At 33.3% G+C, this 18466-nt stretch overlaps 1 protein-coding gene across 5 annotated transcripts in view; it reads left to right on the forward strand.

The window, feature by feature from the left end:
* EMC2 (ER membrane protein complex subunit 2) overlaps positions 1-18466 on the forward strand; it is a 93778-nt gene that overhangs the window by 20547 nt on the left and 54765 nt on the right. For 4 of the 5 annotated variants that reach the window (XM_004457532.5, XM_071208002.1, XM_058275914.2 and 1 more), the window contains 4 exons: positions 2495-2608; positions 3166-3230; positions 5642-5727; positions 14110-14167. In XM_004457532.5, the coding sequence (XP_004457589.1) occupies positions 2495-2608; positions 3166-3230; positions 5642-5727; positions 14110-14167 (323 nt within the window). Of the gene's footprint in view, positions 1-2451; positions 2609-3165; positions 3231-5641; positions 5728-14109; positions 14168-18466 lie in introns of all 5 variants that reach the window. The other variant, XM_004457531.5, reaches the window with a different exon arrangement.

The following is an 18466-nucleotide window of genomic DNA, read 5'->3' on the forward strand; positions in this document are numbered from 1 at the left end:
ATATATAAACTTTGGCTCGAACTTTTTTTCATTGATTATCTTAAATGCATGTGTTAATTTGTTTTCTTCTGGTATAAAACATTGCTTTGGAAAAATTAGTAATCATCTAATTTTTTTCCCTTGTAAATTAAGAGCTCTTTTTTTCTTAAGCCCAAATAATGTCATCCTTTTCTTTAAAGTTCAGTAATTTTACTAAACTATGCTGTGATATTGATCTTTCAGGGTTAATATTCTCAGGTACATGGTATATTTGTTCAAATTTCTTTAAAGTTTTCTTGAATAATAGTTTTTAGTATTTTTTCTGTTTTTCTTCTTTGGTGTTCTTTAGTAACTTATCAGTGCTTTAGATATTCTTAATTAACATTTTTTTCCATTTTACATTCTGTGTTTATTTTGCTTTTGTTTCTTTAGGTTAAGTTTCTGAAGTAATTTTGCTTTTATTTCTAGTTCTTGAGTACTGTAACTTCATTTCTGAGTTCTTCTAGTTCTGATTCATGCCATTATTTCAGATCTTATGTCATTTTCTTAATGTCTTTGAGCTCATTTTGATTTGTTACAGTTTTGATTTGTTTTTTGGGTTCATCTTTTTGGGTTTTTTTTCAGTTTATGGTAATGATACTCTTTCTTTATACCTTTTTTTCTTCTGATAACTTGATATGGGATTTGACCTTCATACTTTTCTATTGCTCATTTTTATGGGAAATTAATTTTCCTGAAATTTCAGAATGAGGTAAAATTCAATAAAGTGTTTTTTGTTTTGTTTTTGTTGTTGATGTTTTTGTTTGCTTTACCCTTAGAGAACCCCCTCTTCTGGGTTTTGTTTGTATGTGTGTGTATATGTGTGTAGTGTTAAAAGATACGGTGGTTTGCTTTTCAGATTTCCGGGCTCTGTATTCCTTCCTATTGTCCCTGGGCCTCTGAATTTTGATTCAGAGCTTTTTCATTAGCTTTGAGTCTTGTCCTAGAAAGAAGCCCTTGCCCATCAGTTTTGAGAGTTCACAGACGCTCAGTTGCTCCAGCACCCTTAGTCTTTCTCACTACTGAACTCTTGCACTCACCTGGAATTGGAGAGGGCAGAGCACTTCTTTGTTGCAGGTGCTCTTTACACATTGGCTCATGATACTTCCTCGTGAATCCTTGTTGACTGCTTGGGACTTCTTATGTTTTTGGGTTTGTCAGATAGCACATGTTGCTTCTTTTTAATTTTCTCCCACATAGATGTTGTTACCATGCAGGTTTTCTAGCTGTTGGTGATTTGTCCTCATCTGCTTGTATTTTGGGATTTGTGGGACTACCTAGTTATCATCTAATTTTATTGAAAATACTGTCTGTGTCTCTAGTTGGTATGTATAATTTTTATGTGGGGATTCGGAGAGATTGGAAAAATTGTGCTGTTGCTGCTGCCACAATCTTTCTAGAATCTCATCTGTTTAGAAAAGGAAATAAAATAGTTCATATGCAATTTTTTGTATCTAATTTCTCCCTTTATTCTCTATATCTGTCATCATTGCTTTATATCTTTCACTTAGACTGTTTCATTAACAGGGAGGGAACTATTGTTTTCTGAGTCCCAACTGTTACAAGAGAGTCTGCAAAGAGCTTTATGTATTTTTTATTTATTGCTAACTACTTATCTCTGACTGTAGGTACTATTATCTCCATTCATAAGTGTGGAAATTTAACCATAGATTAATTTTCTGTATGAGAGTCATGTAAGAGAAAGAGTTTAGATTTAAATCAAGTCAAACTATCATGTCATTTCCACCAGACTGCTTCTTCTCTGATTGGTTATTTTAGTTTTATTCCTTTCCAACTTATCATTTTCCTTTCTCCCTCCCTCTCCCTTATCCACCTCCTTTTCCTACCCCCTTTTAACATGTAGATCTGATCATGGTGCTTTTGTTTTAACATTCTTTAGCCCTCCAATACCTTCAAAATAAATTTCATATTTTTTAGTATAAAATAAAAGGGCTCATAAACTCATTTTTCTTACTTCCTACTCACTCATTTCCTGGTACCACTTGGTGTTTAATTTGAACCACCAGGAGTTCTTGTTTACCTCCTGAACTCCTCTTCAACCTTTACTTCAAGGTTTCCTCCTGTGCAGGGTGAGAGACAAACTGTTTTCTAGGTTGCAATAGAGGGAATTAGCTGCGTATTAATTTGTAATGATTTTCTAAGATTATTTTTGAAAGTTTCATGTTATGTTGATTTTTGCTTTCTTTTGTAGACTTTGAACTGTAGGGACTCAGATCATGCATATAAGAATAGTGAAAATCTCCTGTACTTCTTTTGTATTTTTTGCCTAGGGACCAAGCATAATGTTTAATATATTCAACAACTAATTAATTCAACTATTTAAATCTGTCTAACATCTATGTGAAGAGGAGCAAGATGGTGGTACTTTAGATGACTATATAAGATTTTCAGACATTGGTTTCATCTTGTCAGGTTCTTTTACATCAGTCAGAGATAGAACATGCTTATTTTCCAGAAATGCGAGATAAAATGAGAAAATGGAGAGAAGAAAACTCCCGGAATAGTGAGCAAATTGTGGAAGTTGGAGAGGAGTTAATTAACGAATACGCTTCTAAACTTGGAGATGATAGTAAGTTTTTATTTAATTACTTTATTAAAACATTCAAGCTTGGCACATCTCATTTACGGTTCTTAGTTTTAAACTTTTTTGTTTATTTTATTTTTTTGTTTTTGTTTTTGTTTATTTTTGACTGGATGTTGATTTATAGTATTTTTTAAATGTTCATACCAATCTATCCGTGACTTCTTGTCTTAGAAAGCTTTATGATACTTTATTTGGAAAAGATTTATAATTGCTGGTAGTAGTGAAGCTATCAAATAGGTATTTTTGTTTTAAAGCTCAGAGCTGCAGGTCTGGTCTAACCAAAACATGTTTCATAAAGGATATTTTTAGAACAGTAAAGGTATTAAATTGGAGAGTTTTACTTTACAAAATATTAAAATATTTTAGTATTGATCACATATAAGGATTCTTTATATCCTTAAATCTAGAAAAAATTCAATAAAAAAATTTTCAGATGTAAGTAATGTTCTCTAAAATATCAGAAACAAGAAGAGTTCACTAATCTAATTTCTCTTTTAGAGATTTTTATCTTAAATTCATTTTCTTCCTCTGTATATATCTAGTTTGGATCATATATGAACAGGTGATGATTGCAGCCTTAGATTGCGGTCGGGATGACCTGGCATTGGTAAGTATTTAATCATATTTTATCTTACATATTTTATATGATATATAAATTATATTTAATTTGCTTCATGAATTGTATGTAAGTAGTTAAGGCCTAGCATATGACTTCTATTGAATTCTTCCTATTACTGGTTTTATTAACAGTAAGTGGCATAAGGAGGTACTTTCGGTCAGAGTTTCTTTGTAAGTATTTATAATAATCCTGAGATGTAGATATTTAGTATCCTAGTTTATTGAAGAGGTTAAATTAGCTACTACAGCTTTTTCACTTAAGTGATTTATGCTGTGTTATAGAGTTTTAAATTTAAACAAATTATTTAAAACAAGTTTATCCTTTGGGTTATTTAATGATTTCCATAGCATATAATGTTAAATACTATTTTACAATATTGTAAATGTATATCTGAAATTATGAGCTGATCCTATACAGAGTGTGACTTAAAATACTAATATTGGTTTTAAAATAAAACAAGAATAATGGCTACATTTTTGAACTTTCATGTGCTAGGCACTGTGCTATTTGCTTCACATGCGTGATTTTATTTATTCTTCACAGTTATTTCTTAATTTGGTTGGTGTTTGATGTTATCCATATATCCATTCTTTAAATCAGGAAACAGGCTTCTAGTCTTTGATTTTGTTTTTCTTATGATCCTGAGTTTTTCAGTATGACTTCATGCTGCCTCCTCACATAAACCAAAAAGAAATCATCAGAAACAAAAAGTGGAAGTACCAGGAGAACATTTGTGCTTATGTGTCTAAATTAACTGTCCAGTTCAGTATATTTAACTTGAATTAATTATATACATAATTCCCCTGGTGCTGCCAGTGCTAAAAACATTCCACAAAACCTTTGAATTACCTTCAGAATCTCTGATACATAGTCTTTTAAATATCCACAGAGGTGGCAGTTTTATATTTTGAAAGGAAATTTGATATTTTTTTCTTGATATAGCCAAATGTTACTTGATAAAGTAGGAAATCGAGTTATATAATAGTTTTGATAAAGCAGGAAATCAAGTTGAACAATAAGTTGTGGTTTTTTTGGTAGCACAGTGTTTTGTTTTAATGCTTCAGAATTTCTACACACTTAGCTTGCTTGACTGACCAAGTAACATGAATTTCACATGATGTCAAAGAAATGAATGAACATCATCTTTACTTTTGACTAATTTGCATATTTCTCTTGGTGTGTCAAAATTACAGTCTTAAGAGTTTTAAACTATGTTTCCAGATCATATTAAAATTTATCGTATTACTGGTTAATAGTTTTATCACTAGCCAAGTGTATTTTTTTGGTCACCCTTGCTTTGGGACACTAGAATGGCCCATTTGTATAATCCTTAACATTTCTAGCATTTCCAAGATTTTTATCTCTTATATGTTGTTGAGAACAAAATAAGTACTCAATAACACTTGATTATTTATTTACAAAGATGAGTTGATCGGTGAATTATAGATACCTATTCAAAGGAAACTAGTACTCTATGGATTTGATGTCTGTATTTTCTGACCCCCAAATCAGGATATGTGGGGCTGACAAGATGACTAGGTATATATGATGTATAAACAGATAAAATTGCTGTTAATAAGATTGTGCTAGGCACTTAGGATGACTACCAAAGAATCTAATTCTTACCAAGGGAATGCTAAGGAAGAAAAGGCCAGTTTACAAATAACAATTAGAGAAGCAAATAATTATGAATTTAAATAAATATGAATTTTATTATATAAGTTTTCAGTTCATTAGAAATTTATAGAAGATAAATCATGGTCTAGCATGTTCAAGGAGGCTTCAAGAAAGAAGTGGGAAATAAACTCCAGATACAGAAAGTTTAGGATTTTTTGGCTAGTAAGGGGTTGGTTAAAAGGTTACTTACTCTGTGTGGTTGGGGCATTGTGAGAATAGAATGAATATGAGAGAAGCTTCTGAAATAGACATGAAGAAACCAGCTGACTAGAGTAAATAATCCTAATTATAAGAAGTTGGATGCAAAGTTGAATTACATAGGAAATAGCTAGATTTTTGAGAGTCTTTATTAAAATGCTAATAGGGAGCTTTTATAGGCCTTCAATAGGGGCCTGGCACATTAGGGAAGCAATTTTTAAGGAGGAATGATCTGGTAGTAATATTTGAAGAGTTATTGGTGGATCTCATGTTCTAGTCATTTTTCTATTTAAGTGTGATCAATTTTTGAGAATTGATTGTTGCCTTAACTGTAATTTCATGGTTGTATTATTTTACCTCCTTATTTGTTACTATCGGATTTCACTTATCATTAGCTGACTCTAATGAAGTTATTTGAGAATACACATTGAAGAATATGTAGGCCATTCCTTATAGTTCATTTAGTATATATAATGTAATTGCTACTCTTAAAATCTTTTTCACCAGTTTTTTTTTTTTTTCAGTTTTGTCTTCAGGAGTTAAGAAGGCAGTTCCCTGGAAGTCACAGAGTCAAGCGACTAACTGGCATGAGATTTGAAGCCATGGAAAGGTAACAGAATCTTTTAAACAGTGTGATCAGATTAAGAATGGCAAACATGTAGCCTGCCTTTAGATCCTCTTATACCCATGGCAGCATTATTTATTGTGCAAGGTCTTTTTGCTGCTGAGTCCAGAATAGCATCAGAGTGCTTCTCTACATAAATACTGCCAGTTACTTCAAGTAAGCAGCATTTGACATCATAGATAATCTATCTCTGGCCTAGTAAAATGAAATTATGCTTTGGAGTAAAGAACTGGCTTTAAATTCTGATTCCAGCATTTATTAGCTTTTGACCTGGTAAGATACCTAATTTATTTAAGCCTTTCCAGCTCCAGTTCTCTGTCAAACAAGGATATCATCAACTACTCAGTGTTATTAAGGGAATTAATAATGATTTATATGTAGTTAATCTATTACATTCGTACTTGATGTATGGTAGCTCTTACTTTTATTAATAATTTCTATTCAGGAAATCTTAAATATTTCACCAAAAAAACATAAAAGTAGACTTAAAAAAAAAAAAGCAAATGGAAGGTATCTTCAATATCCTTCGAAAACTGGATCCACTTTTCAAAATTGCACTTAACCCAAAAATGGAAAAGAGAGAGATGAGGGACTGTTCTAATTGAAGCAGGGGTAGAGAACTACTTGACCGATCACTTATTCCCCCTGATGACATCTGAAGGACATCTTTGGGGAATTCCAGGAGAATTCAAGAGTTCACAATGGCTAGATTGTAAAGTGTGATGGAGTTCTTAGCAAGGGTTGTAGCTGGAGATGTAGGCAGGTATCAGTTTGTAGAGAACTTTATATGCCCTGCTAAGGAGTTTGAACTGAAAATAAGGGGAAGCCACTGTATGTATATATTTGAAGAAGAAGGAACAACTGAATATATCTGTAAGATAATTTTAGTATGTGTGTGGAGTCTCAGATCAAAAAAATAGTTTTTGAATCTATTACAGTAGTCAGTGCTGGTAGGCTTGAATTATGGCAGAAAGTATAGAGAAATGAGGATGGACAAGTTAGAGATTAAAGAAGTAGAAGATTGGTCACTGATTGCATCTTGGGGAAGAAGAGATCAAGAATGACTTTTGGTTTTCTGTCTTGAATGCCTGTGGATTTTTAACCAAATAAAAGAAATATATAGGATGTGGAAGGAGTAGGTTTAAGGGGAAAATAATATTACATTTGTTTGATGTATTGTCTAATTGGTAAAGATAAGATGCTAGTTGAATATATATTCTGAAAATGGTCTACATTTGGAACAAAATAAAGATAGTTTTTACCTTACAAACTAGTAAAGATTCATGTTTGTATTGTGGCATGGAAGGGTCACTTATACTAGGGGGCAATTATATAAATTGACATAACCTATGTATCAAGAGTCTTAACTATATTCTTTCTGGTTGGCCTTTCCAATAAACTATCCTAAGGCATTTTTGGTAATCCATCTATGGTGGTTTGATATTACTGATGAATTCTAAAAAAGAAATACTAATTATGTTTGTAAACTGGTCTGTTCCTCTGGGCTAGTGATAAATTAGATTATATTGCATTCAGAGGTTTCACTCTAACTTCATTAATGCTTAAGGCATTGATTGGGCCACATCTGTAGGATGTTGCATCCCACCTGAGTACACACAAACTGCACTGCAGAGAGGGAGTTTGGACTTTTAATGATGGAACCTGGGAAGTAAACACACAGAGGAGCAGAGAGAAGGCTCAATTAGACATGACAGAAGAAGAAGAGAGATGAGCTGTTTGCCTGATAGTTTACAGCAGGTTTTGTGGAGAGAGCAGTGCAGCTGAGCCCGGAGAGAAATGAGCCCCAGGAGAGAGCTAAGAGTTATCCCAGCCTACAGCTAATATTGGAAGAAGCAGGGACCATGGAGCCTTAAGAGGAAGAGAAAGACTGGACTCTTGCAGAGACCAGCAGCCATCTTGCTCCAACACATGACAACAGGCTTTGGTGAAGGAAGTAACTTACGCTTTATTGCCTGTAACTGTAAGCTTCTAGGCCAAATAAATACCCTTTATAAACCCAACAGTTTTCTGGTATTTTACATCAGCACCCCTTTGGCTGACTAATATAGAATTTTGTACCAAGAGTGGGGTATTGCTTTTGTAATTACCAAAATGCTGGAACAGTTTTATAAATGGGTAAGGGTTATTTTTGGGGGAGTTATGAGATGTTTTATAGAAAAGGCCTAGAGTGCTTTGAAGAGACTTTTTATGATGCCTTATAAGTAAATGATAAAACTGTAACTGGAAACTGGAGGAAAGGCAATCTGTGTTTTAAAGTTAAAGAGAACTTTGCAAGATTAACTCCTGGTGTTTTATGGAAGCCAGAATTTGAAAATGGTGAGTCTGGGCATTTTGCTGAGGAACTTTCTGAAGTAAACTTGGAGAATGCAGCTTGGCTTCTCTTTGCAGCTTATAGGAAAATGCTACATGAGCAAGATAAGAGGACTGAATTGTTGGACACAAACCAGAAACTGATTATGGAAATTCCAAGCCCCTAGAAATCAAGTCCCCAGATGATAGTGCCCCATTTGAGGACTTAACTAAACTTTGAACTTGTAAATCAGAATTGAAGATGCAGGTATCTAGGAAAGACTTTTGGAAAGTTTACTGTTTGATGGCTTGGAACCCTGCTTCTTGCATGCCAAACCAACAAGCTTTTTGAGAGAGCTATATGAACAACAACAACAAAAAAAACACTGTCAGCTTGGACCAAAAGGGACATAGAAGGGAGAGATTGAAGGGGAAATGACTTCAAGAGAAAAACCATAGAAACTAAACTCTGGAATTAAGATATCTCTTTGGGCTAAGAAAGGAACCCCACTCATGTGTACAGAGAGGGTGAGTTTACCTGGGCAGTTGAAGAGGGTGGATGTTTCCACCCAATGTTCAGGGAGAGTTGTGCCACCCCAGGGTACAGAGAAGGTAGAGCACATTCCCCAGATATTAGGAAGGATGAGGATAATGTCCAATAGGTCTGAGAGAGGCAGGCCTGTCTCCCATGGATTAGGGAAGGCCAGGTTGCCAACTCGTTGCTCTGAGAGGGTTGGGCCTGTTTGCCAGAGGTTTTGGGAGGATGTTGTCTTGACTTCACTGCACTAGGGGAATTAAGACTAACCCAAAGATTTGGGTAAAGTGTGGCAATCACCCCAACACTCTTAGAGGGTGAGAACTGGAGCTTGGTCACCACCCAGATGTTTGATGAGGGTGGAACCAAGAAATGGCTGTTGGGTAAGCATGTGGAAAGGGTGGGTCCCAGTCCCCATGTAGCTTCAGGGAGAAGAAACCATCATCTTAAGAATGACTGAGACTTTGAAATCTAGTGAAGTGTGCCCTGCGGGTTTTCAAGAACTGTAGAGGACCCTTGTCTCATGTTTCCCTTCCAATTTCTCCTTACGGAAATAAAAATGTTTATCCTTTGTCTATTTGTGTATTAGAAGCAGAAAAATGGCTTTGTAGATTTCAGAGGTCTACAGCACGACGGAACTTTGTCTCAGGACAAACGATTTCTTTAAACTGATTGTAGTATTCTCTATTTAGCATTGTACTGATTTAAGGTTTTTTTGAATATTGTAATGTCTTTTTAGAATTCAGAGGGTGGAGTGTAGCAGTTTGATATTGTTTATAAATTCCAAAAATAGATACTGGATTATGTTTGTGGACTGGTCTGTTCCTCTGGGCATATTAGATTGGATTGGATTCAGAGGTTTCACTTTTACTTCATTAAATTATAACTAGGACGTTGATTAGGCCACATTAGTAGGATGTCGAGTTCCCGCCCCCTTGGTTGGTGGGGATTCACAGAGAAACTGACAAGGCAGAGTAGACAATTGGAGTTTTAATGCTGGAGCCCTGGGAAATAAACACACAGAGAAGCAGCTATGTTAGGAAAGAGAGAAGGCTCCTTTAGACACGGCAGAGGCCCTAGAGAGATGAGCCCTTGGCCTGATAGTTTACAACTGGCCTTGTGGAGCAACCAGAGCAGCTGAGTCCAGAGAGAAATAAGCCCTGGGAAAGAGATGAGACTTATCCCAACCTACAGCTGGTATTAGAAGAAACTGGGGCCACGGAACCTTAAGAGGAAGAGGAAGCCTGAACCCTTGCAGACATTGGCAGTCATCTTGCTCCTACATATGGCAGCAGACTTTGGTGAGGGAAGTAACTTTTATGCTGGATAGCCTGGTAACTGTAAGCTTCTACCCCAAATAAATACCTTTTATAAAAGCCAACAGATTCTGGTATTTTGTATTAGCACCTCTTTGGCTGACTAATATACCATCTAATCAGAAACGTGGGTAGATACATGTTTGCACAAAGATACTCCGTAGCATTAGTGTGGGAGCAAAAACAGAACTCTGTCCCTTCAGCCAGGCTTGTTTCTTAATTACCTATCTGATTTTCTTTCTTCGCCTTCCTCTTTCTTCCTCCTTTCTTCCTTTTTTCTTGCTTCTTCAACTTAACAATTCTCTAATTTTCATTTGTGGCTAAATTTTCTGTACATGTTCTAGTAGATTCCCTTAGGAAAAGTTCCTGGAAAAATAGTTACTGGAGCAGAGAATTTGCTGACCTTTAAGGCTGTTGATGCTCAATGCCAAATTGTGCACCAGATGATTAAACCAGTTTCTCCCACCAGAAGAATTCCTAATACCTCTTCATCCTTTAAACAGTGGATATGGTTGTTTTTTTTTTTCTCAATCTTGTCTCTTTTTATTGGTGAAAGATCTTGTTTTATTTTCAGTTTCTTTTACCATTCTTTTCAAGTGTTACATTAATCTTTATTTCATTTGTAATTTGTCTATACAAAACTATTGGCCATTTAAAAATATATATATTTTTTAGAAAAGTTATAAAGATGCAGAAAATGCAGAGTTCCCATATGCATACCCCCATTTTTAACAGTTTGCATTAATGTCGGACTTTTGTTACAGTTGATAAGAAATATTATTATAATTGTATTGTACAATCCTATGTTTGTTGGGATTTTTTTGTTTGTCGGTTGTTTTGGTTTTTTTTTTCATTTTTATTCTAGTAACATACTACCTCTTTTGGCCATTTTTAGAAAAAAATCAACTTTATCAAGATTTTATGTATTTTTAAAATGCACCCATTTTAAGTATAAAATTGAGTAAGCTTTAATAAATATGTATACCTATGACAAGATATAAACCATTTTTATTACCGCAAAAAGTTCTTTCTTACACCTTTACACATATTGCACCCTACCTTGGGCATCCATTAATCTAATTTCTATCATTATAGATAAGTTTTGCCTATTCTAAAATTGTATAGAAGTACAATAATTTCACAGACATAATGTTTTGGGAATTCATACATGTTGTGTCATCCTTTTGTCCCTTTTTGTTGCTAAGTAGTATTCCACTGTGTGAATAGACCATAATCTCTTTATCCATTCACCTGATGATGAACATTTGGGTTGCCTCTCGTTTAATTGTGATTTAAATTGCTGTAAATATTATGTTCAAATCTTTGTGGGCATAATGCTTTTACTTCTTTTGGGTCAATGTGCTAAATTTATATTTAACTTTATAAGAAACTGCCAAACTATTTTCCAAATTGCTGGTGCCATTTTTCATGCCCACTAGCAATGAGTGCGCTGCTGGTTGCTCCACGTTTCCCCAATATTTGGTGTTCTCAATTTTAATTTTAATTATTCTGGTGAGTATGTAGTAGCATCACATTGTCATTTTAACTTGCATTTCTCTGATGATAGCAGTTTTCATGTGTCCTCTTTTATCTTTCTTGTAATGTGTCCATTCAGATCTTTATTTTTTTTAGTTAGTTCATTTTGCTTTTTTTTTTTCCATTCTTATGTTTTTGTTTTGTTTTTGGTGGGGGAACATATGTGTTTTCATTTCTTTTGTGTAAATGCCCTACAATTGGAGTTTCTAGTTCATAGTGTAGGTGTGTGCTTATATGAAAAACTGCAGCAATTCTCTGGTGATTTTAACATTTTATGTTCACCAGCAGTGTAGATGAATTTCAGTTGCTCTGTTTCTTCCTTAATATTTGGTGGTTTTAATTTTTTATGATTCTGACCATTCTAGTAGATGTAAAATACCATATCATGGTTCTAATTTGTATTTCCTTGATGACTAATGATGTTGAGCACATTTTCATTTGCTGTTTGACCATTTGAATAGTTTCTTTTTGAGTTATCTTTTTAAGTCTTTGCTCATTTTAAAAATTGGATTATTCCATCTTTTTATTATTGATTTTTAGGAGTTCTTTATATACTCTGACTAAAAGAACTTTCTTAGATATGTGTGCTGTGAATATTTCCCTCTGTGCTGTCTTGTGTATTTTTTTAATGTTGTGTTTTGATGAGCAGGTTTTATTTTTTATGAAGTTCAATTTATCAGTTTTTCTTTTATGGTTAGAGATTTTTTTTTTCCTGTCCAAGAAGTCTTTTCCTATCCTAAAATCTCAAAGATATTCTATGTTTTCTTCTAAATGCTTTATGGTAAACCATTTTAAATTGTCTTCCTCCTCCGCCCCCCCCAACCCAACACCATTTGAGTAGTACTGTTCAAGGATCAGTGATTGCATTTGGTTTTTTGTGTCTTGTTAGTCTCCTTTATAACAAAATTTTGCCTTTCTGTGTCTTGTGTATCATTAATATTTTTGAAGACTATAATTCCATAATTACATTCAGGTTATGCACTCACAGCCATAATGCTTTATGAGTGATGTTGTATCCTTCTCAAGGAATCACGCCCACAGTCATATCTTGTCCATTTGTATCTCACTGGTGATGTTAATATCTAGTTATTATCTGATATCTCCATTGTGCTGTTATAATTTTCCCCCTTGCAACTAATAAGCAGTCTTTGGAGAGTTATTTTAGGACCATGCAAATATCCTATTCACTATACACTATAGAAATACAAATTTGGTAATTAAATATCAACAAAACTAGAAAATTACCAAAATTCAAATTGTCATTATGTTAAAGAAATGGATAAATAGGCTCCTATTTGCTTCTGCCATCTCTCTTATATTCCCCATATGTTATATAGTTGGAAAAAGAGTCCAGGGTTATTCTTATGTACTGTATCTTGGGAGACCCTTGCTTAGCCCTTGTAAACAAGTTTTATTTTATTACTCCATGATATTATATTGTTTCCCCATTTAGTACAGATTTTTATGAGAATAGCAAACTTTCCATGCATTTGATGCCTAAACTAATTTTCTTTATTTGAACTACTTCAGAGTCTGTGCACTTAGTACATAGTGATGTCCTTGGGCTGTCACTTAGTATGAACCCATTTATGAACTATCTACTTTTATTTTTCTCAGTAGTCTGCTACAGTTAAAGTATTCTTATTTATTGGTGTAGCCATAATCACAGATAAAAGCTTGGACACTACAACTGTCTGTACTCAGCCTAAAGGATGTCTCATCATAATGATATAGAATGTCAGTATGTTGAATATTTTATTTTAGGAGAAAGATAGCAAATTTTAAAATTCCAAAAGGAAATTTAGGAATGAATCCTTAAGAATGTATCTCCTGCTCCCAGTTTTTAGAAACACTGATGCAAAAAGTTTTAAACATCGTTTTCTGCTTTTTTCTAAAGACCTACATCTGGAAGTGGAGACATTGATGAGAATGGAGCTACGTGTTGTATATATAGTTAGGAAGGAATTTCGGAATCATTCAGCTGTTTTTCCCTCCACCTCGAATAAGATTATAATATACAGGAGTAAATAGGTGAAGTTCTTGATGTGATTTCTAATACAGCCATCCTAATGATACTATCATAGAGTGTTAATTTTGACTTCTTAGTTATATGCTGTCACAGTTAATTATTTTTATTTGATAAATATGTGTTGTTTCCCTCATGAGATTATAACCCATAAAGTAGTAAATATTGCCTATGCATGCTTAGTAGGCATTTAATGAATTGAACTGAATGAGCTCAACAAAGAAAAGCTATCAAAAAATATTCATTAAAAGGGAATTAATATATAGAACATTCTTTGTGAATTTATTAGTTGAAATCAAACTTTGTCTTATGTTTTATAGGCCATAATTATGGATATAACTTGCATCACAAAAGTATCTCTTTGTACGTAAACTTTTTACCTTTTTTTTTATTTAGGACAAATTAAATCAATCTATTTGGGAAGTATGTTTTTTCTGTAAATACTCTACACATGAATTTTTTCCTTAAAAACATGGGACTGGAGCAAACTTTTACTGTAAATGAGGATACTCCAGTGGGGACTTGGATTGTAAATACATTCTTTGTATAATAAGAGATTTCAAGCCCTGCCATTTTAATGTTTTTCTTGATTTTAATTTATATCTATGTATTTTGAACTAATGTTTCTTTTTCTTTTTAAATAGATATGATGATGCTATACAACTATATGACCGAATTTTACAAGAAGATCCAACTAACACCGTAAGTTACCTGAATGTCTTGAAGAATGATCTAAAGTTTACTTTTCACAGTGAAAGTAACTCACTGAGAAAATAGTGGAAAAATAAATTTATATTGAACTACATTTTATGTTTGTATTTTAAATGTTTTTTGTAGTTTTGAAAGATTTTTAATAATCTCTAGTAAAGTCTGAATTTATATCTTATTAGAAAGAAATTAGTTGAAATTTGGAAAGAGTAGTCTGTGTTCTTCAAAAAAGCCTAGAAGAGCTCAATGTTTTTGTAATATTTTGAAGTTAATAAATTATCAACTTGTATAGTTGAGTAGTTACATTAAGTTGTCTTCATGAAATAACAAATAATAATTGTCATCTAAGTAATTAGTATATAGAAACAGTAAATGGAATTAATGAAGTTATTTTGTTTTGATTTTATTCTGCCTTGTACCAGAATAAGAATATATGTATTTTATGTTTTTTGGTTTTTGTTTTTTTTTAAAAGATGTTTTAGGTACATAAAAGTTACATCAAAAATATAGGGGATTACCATATACCTCACCTCTTCCTCTCACACTTTCCCCCATTAGCGCCATCTTTTATTAGTGTGGTGCATTTGTTACAACTGATGAACAAATATTAAAGCATTGCTACTAACCAGTCAGTAGTTATTATAGTTTACACATTGCACCACACAGTTTTAAAGGTTTTGACAAATGTATAAAGGCCTGTATCGGTCATTGCAATATCATGCAATACAATTACAATGTTCCCAAAATGCTCCATGTTAACAACTATTCTTCCCTCTCCTTCCCTTCTGGTGACCACTGTCTTTATATCAGTGTTACAAGTTCTTCTATTACATGAATAGGAATAAGTCTGCTCTGGTCCATAATTAGATTTCCTCCCTTATGTTTGTTCATTCCTCGATCTTGAGGCTTTGGGGATGGTGATGCTTACTCTGCTCCCGTTTGAGAGAGAATGTAGATTCCATGGGACAGATGAATGGAACTGTCTTGCTTGCAGTTGTCGATACTCTTGTTTTTTGGGATAGGCATTTTCCATCATCATCCTTTTGTTATTTGTCCTGGGTGAGTCCAGTGAACTAGAGAGGAGGTATTGTCTTCAACTATACTGATATTGTCAGTATGTTTTTTCTTAAGACCCTAAGCCTGATTTTGAACAATATTTATGTCAGTTTTTTGGACAGTTTATCTGTTCTAAAGCTATCTATAAGATATTTGTTTTAAGAATACCTGGTGAATTTTTTTTTTTAATGTATTGACATTATAGTTTTCCTTGGACTTAAACCTTTTACTAAATGAAAACTTTAGAGACTTTAGAAACTTCAGGTAGCATATCAGGTATTTGAATGTTTTATATTATTATTCCCATGCACACACATAAATAAATGTTTTTAGAATTTTTGAACAAAAGCCAGATTGAGGTTTTTCCCCTTCATAGAAGGAAAAATTGTTGTATTAAAACATGATACAGATACATGAAGATTTTGTCTTATTTGGCAAGTGTTCCAGTGAAAAGAGACATTTAAAAAAAATTGTATGCTAAGATGCAAAATACTTAATTGTTTTTTCTTTTTTCTTTTTTTGTTTAATGCTTAATAATTGAACAATAACTTTATTCATTTTAAATTATTTAAATGGTGTGTTAAATTGTTTAGTATTGAGATGTATAGTTCCTTATATAGCATTAATTTTAAACATTGGTCATAAATACCTCCTTGTTTTCTTCTTATCCCTTTTGATACTGTATTAATGTTTATGTATTACAATAGTAGTTGGTATTTATATTTTTAATGATAAATTCTTTTATTATTGATCTCAAAGAACTAGCTTTTGGTTTTGTTTCTCTACTGTTTTTTTCCCAGTTACATTTATTTCTGCTCTAAATTTTTTTTTTTTTAATTTCTTTCTTCTTGCTTGCTTTGGGATTGTTTTGCTGTTCTTTGTCTAGTTTCTCCAGTTGTTAATTAGGTCTTTGATTTTAGCTCTCTCTTAATATAAGCATTTAAGGTTATAAATTTCCCTCAGCACTGCCTTTGCTATATACCATATGTTTTGATAAGCTGTGTTCTTGTGTTCCTCTGTCTTGAGATATTTACTAATTTCTCTTGCAATTTCTTCTTTCACTCACTGATAGATAAAGAGTATGTTGTTTAGCCTGCATATACTTGCAGAGGTTCCCCTTTCCTGGCAATTATTGATTTCCAGTTTCCTTCTATTATGCTTTGAGAAGGTGCTTTGTATAATTTCAGTCTTTTTATGTTTATTGAGACCTTGCTTATGACCTAAATGTGTTCTATCCTGGAGCTCCATTAACACTTGAGAAGAATGTATTATATATCTTACTGATTTAGGATGCAGTGTTCTGTATTTGTATGTTAGGTTTTATGGTTCAACAATCATATTATTTAATTTCTCTGTTTCTTTGTTGATCTTTTGTGTAGTCATTCTGTATAATATGATTGGTGTGTTGACGTCTCCAAATGTTATTGTAGATAAGTCTATTTCTCCTTTAGTTTTGCCAGAGTTTACCTCATGTATTTTGTAGCACCCTGGTTAGGTGTATAGGAATTTTTGATGGCTATTTCTTCCTGATGGTTTGTCCCTTTTATTAATATATAATGGTCTTTTGTATCTCTTACAGCTTTTTTGCATTTAAAGTCTGTATTTTCTGATATTAGTATAGTATAGCTACCCATGCTCTTTTTGGTTACTGTTTGCATGGAGTATCTTTTTCCAGCCTTTCACTTACAGCCAGTTTGTATCCCTGGGTCTAAACTTAGTCTTTTTTAGGCAGTTTATGGATGGCCCATGTTTTTTTTAATCCATTCTGTAAACCTGTATCTTTCAATTGGGGAGTTTAATCTATTCACATTCAATGATATTACTGTAAATGCATTACTTTTACTATTTTATTCTTTGGTTCTCATATGTCATATTTTATTTTCATCTGTCTTTTTACTCTTTTGGTTATCCTTTCTGCTATTCTTTCCCTCTACACTCTCCCGCAAGCCTCTCTCTCCTGTATTTTTCTTTTGGGTTGTAAGGCTCCCTTTAATACTTACTACAAAGGTGGATTCTTTTTTATGAACGCTTAATTTCTGAATATTTTAAACTCACCTTCATATTTGAAGGACAGTTTTGCTGGATAAAGAATTATCAGCTGGCATTTTTTCTCTTTCAGTATCTCTATTCTCACCTCTGGTTTCTGACGAGAAATCCACACTAAGTCTTACTGGGTGTCCTCTGTATGTGATGGTTTGCTTCTCCCTTGCTGCTCTCAAAATTTTCTCTTCTTTATTCTACAAAAAAATTATTGAGTAACTGTCTTAAAACACCTAACTGGCACAATTAAACAAAGTATTGGTTTTATTAAGAGTAAAGACACCATTTCTGTTCCTATATCCATAGAAAGCAGGAGATAACAAAGTCATATAAGACCTAGAACTGATGAAATCTAGTAGGGAAAGACATAATTAAGCAGTTCAGTTACTTTGTAGTAGACATCTCAGTTTTTTTTTTTTCCAAAGCTACTTTAATGTGGTCTGTCACAGGTGAGAACCTCCAGTTTCATCCTCATCTACAGTTTTAATTTTAGCTTTTATATTTTTGTTTGTGCATTGTCTTAAAGTGGTCGAATGACCTTTTTTTTATTGGTCTTTTGTCTCTGTGTTCCTAGATAGCAAGTATAGGAATGCTGTTCATTCAGGCTTTAAGGGTTTATCCTCCCCACTCACAAGCATTCATTTTATTTTCAGAAAACATTAAGTGCTTACAGTGTGCTTGATGCTGGGAATAGGATAAATAAGACACCATCCTTGACTTTCTTTGCTGTAAGGGAGACAGCATGATATAATGAATAGACTTTGGATTTTGAAGTAGACTTATTGAATCCTGATTCTCTAATGTCTTGTGTGATATTTGAGGATTATAGGACTGGAAAGATGAGTATGGCTTAATGAGACAGAGATCTTGGAGTGAGGAAAGAAATTGTAATTCAAGGGAATGACATGAGAAAGCCTTAACTTTATGAAACCATAAGGGCTGCTTAAGGAAGAGAAACTGCAGCAATTAGAAAAGAAGTTTTCAAATTTTTCTTTTGCCAGGGAGATGAAATGGGACAACTTCTTTCCATCATGTATACTTTTTAATTATCTTGTGTTAGAAAAGTTGTAAGTTTACAGAAAAATCATGCATAAAATACAGAGTTCCCATATACCCTCTTTATTAACACATTGCGTTAGTGTAGTACATTTGTTGAAATTGATCAAGGAGTATTATTATAATTATACTATTAACTCT

This window comes from Dasypus novemcinctus, chromosome 14 (genome assembly GCF_030445035.2).
Source record: "Dasypus novemcinctus isolate mDasNov1 chromosome 14, mDasNov1.1.hap2, whole genome shotgun sequence".
NCBI lineage: Eukaryota > Metazoa > Chordata > Mammalia > Cingulata > Dasypodidae > Dasypus > Dasypus novemcinctus.